General features: G+C 37.1%; 1 protein-coding gene across 1 annotated transcript; it reads right to left on the bottom strand.

Moving 5' to 3' along the window:
- Positions 1 to 475: 475 nt before the first annotated feature.
- Positions 476 to 1,468, bottom strand: LOC113316152 (uncharacterized mitochondrial protein AtMg00810-like). The gene has a single exon (XM_026564372.1). It carries the CDS (start codon positions 1,466 to 1,468, stop codon positions 476 to 478), a length of 993 nt encoding a protein of 330 aa, XP_026420157.1.
- Positions 1,469 to 1,846: the final 378 nt, after the last annotated feature.

Genomic DNA, 1,846 nt, shown 5'->3' with positions numbered 1-1,846 from the left:
CAATGTCATCATCGATCGCGATTGGAAACAACCTCCACCCAAAGTAAAAAATAAACAAAATCAGTAAGAGGAAGATACTAAAATATGACTTTACGAAGTGAATTAGAAATAATATATAAAGTATCTCGCATATTACCAAGGGACTCGGATGACAAGAGTAGTCATGGAATCGAGATTTCTATATACCGATGGTGTATCAATTACAATGAAGCACTGCTTCTTATATACAGGCTATATAATACTAAAAAGGAAAATAAGTATATTACAGGATATGAAGAAAACTAAGAAACTAATATATACTGAATATCTTCAGTATATCCTAGAGTAATGAAAATGAAACTAATATATACCGAATATCTTCAGTATATCCTAGAGTAATGAAAATGAATGTGCAAAGATATGCACATTACTCTAGTATGACAACATGATTCTTAACACACACACCCTCCCCCCCCCCCCCCCCCCCCCCCAAAACTCAAGATAGTCTAAAACACATATTGAGTTTGGAACTTAGAAACTGAAGTCGTTTAGAGGGATGTGTTTTCGTGAACAAATCTGCAATATGTAATTCTGAAGTAGCATAATGCAGCCCAATAGTCTGTTTCTTGTAATGATGTCTAACAAAGTGACAATCAATTTCAATGTGTTTTGTTCGTTCATGAAAGACATCATTGTGTGCTATATGAATAGCAGCCTTGTTATCACAAAATAATGGAGTAGGCCCTGAAAGATGAACTCCCATGTCACCAAGAAGCCAACGTAGCCAGACAATCTCCGATGTAGTATGAGCTAAAGCTCGATATTCTGCCTCGGCATTTGAACGAGAAACAACAGATTGTTTCTTACTACGCCATGAAATTAGAGAATTACCAAGGAATATACAATATCCAGTAGTTGATCGACGATCAGTTACATCACCAGCCCAATCAGAATCGGAATATGCCTTCAGTTTTAAATCAGATGTTGAAGAAAAATGTAGTCCTTGATGTAACGTACCTTTGAGATAACGCAGGATTCGAAGAACAGCTGCATAATGTATCGAACGTGGAGCTGACATAAATTGACTCACAACATGTATTGCATGGCTAATATCTGGACGTGTGATAGTCAAATAATTAAGACTACCCACTAGTTGTCGATACAACGTAGGATTAGATAAAATCTTCCCATCTGTAGGATTATACTTAACATTTACCTCAAGAGGAGTATCGACTGTTTTATTATCAGTCAATCCTGCACGATTAATAATGTCAGTAGCATACTTCACTTGAGATACAAAATATCCTTTAGATGATCGATCAACTTCAATACCGAGAAAATATCTTAGATGGCCAAGATCTTTCATTTGAAAAGACATACTTAACTGTGATTTCAGAGCATTGATTCCTTCCAAATCACTCCCAGTAATAACCATGTCATCAACGTAGAGAAGAAGAACAATCCCTTTATCTGACCTTTTAAAGAACATGGCAGAGTCATATGCACTTTGAGTGAATCCATATTGAGTAACAGCACTGCTGAACTTCTCAAACCAAGCACGAGGTGCTTGTTTGAGACCATATAACGCTCGACGAAGCTTACAGACTTGATTTGGGGAATGAGGTAATCCTGGAGGTGGCTGTATGTATACTTATTCTTCAAGGTCTCCATGAAGGAAGGCATCTGTAACATCCATTTGGTGAAGATCCCATCCACGATCAGCAGCAACAGCAAGAAGAATACGAATTGTTATCATACGAGCTACTGGTGCAAATGTTTCCTCATAATCAATACCATATTCTTGAGTATAACCTTTAGCAACAAGGCGAGATTTATAACGTTCGATTGATCCATCATCTCTTGTCTT

Source organism: Papaver somniferum, chromosome 10, assembly GCF_003573695.1.
Source record: "Papaver somniferum cultivar HN1 chromosome 10, ASM357369v1, whole genome shotgun sequence".
Lineage (NCBI taxonomy): Eukaryota > Viridiplantae > Streptophyta > Magnoliopsida > Ranunculales > Papaveraceae > Papaver > Papaver somniferum.
This window is presented reverse-complemented; position numbering and strand designations above follow the sequence as displayed.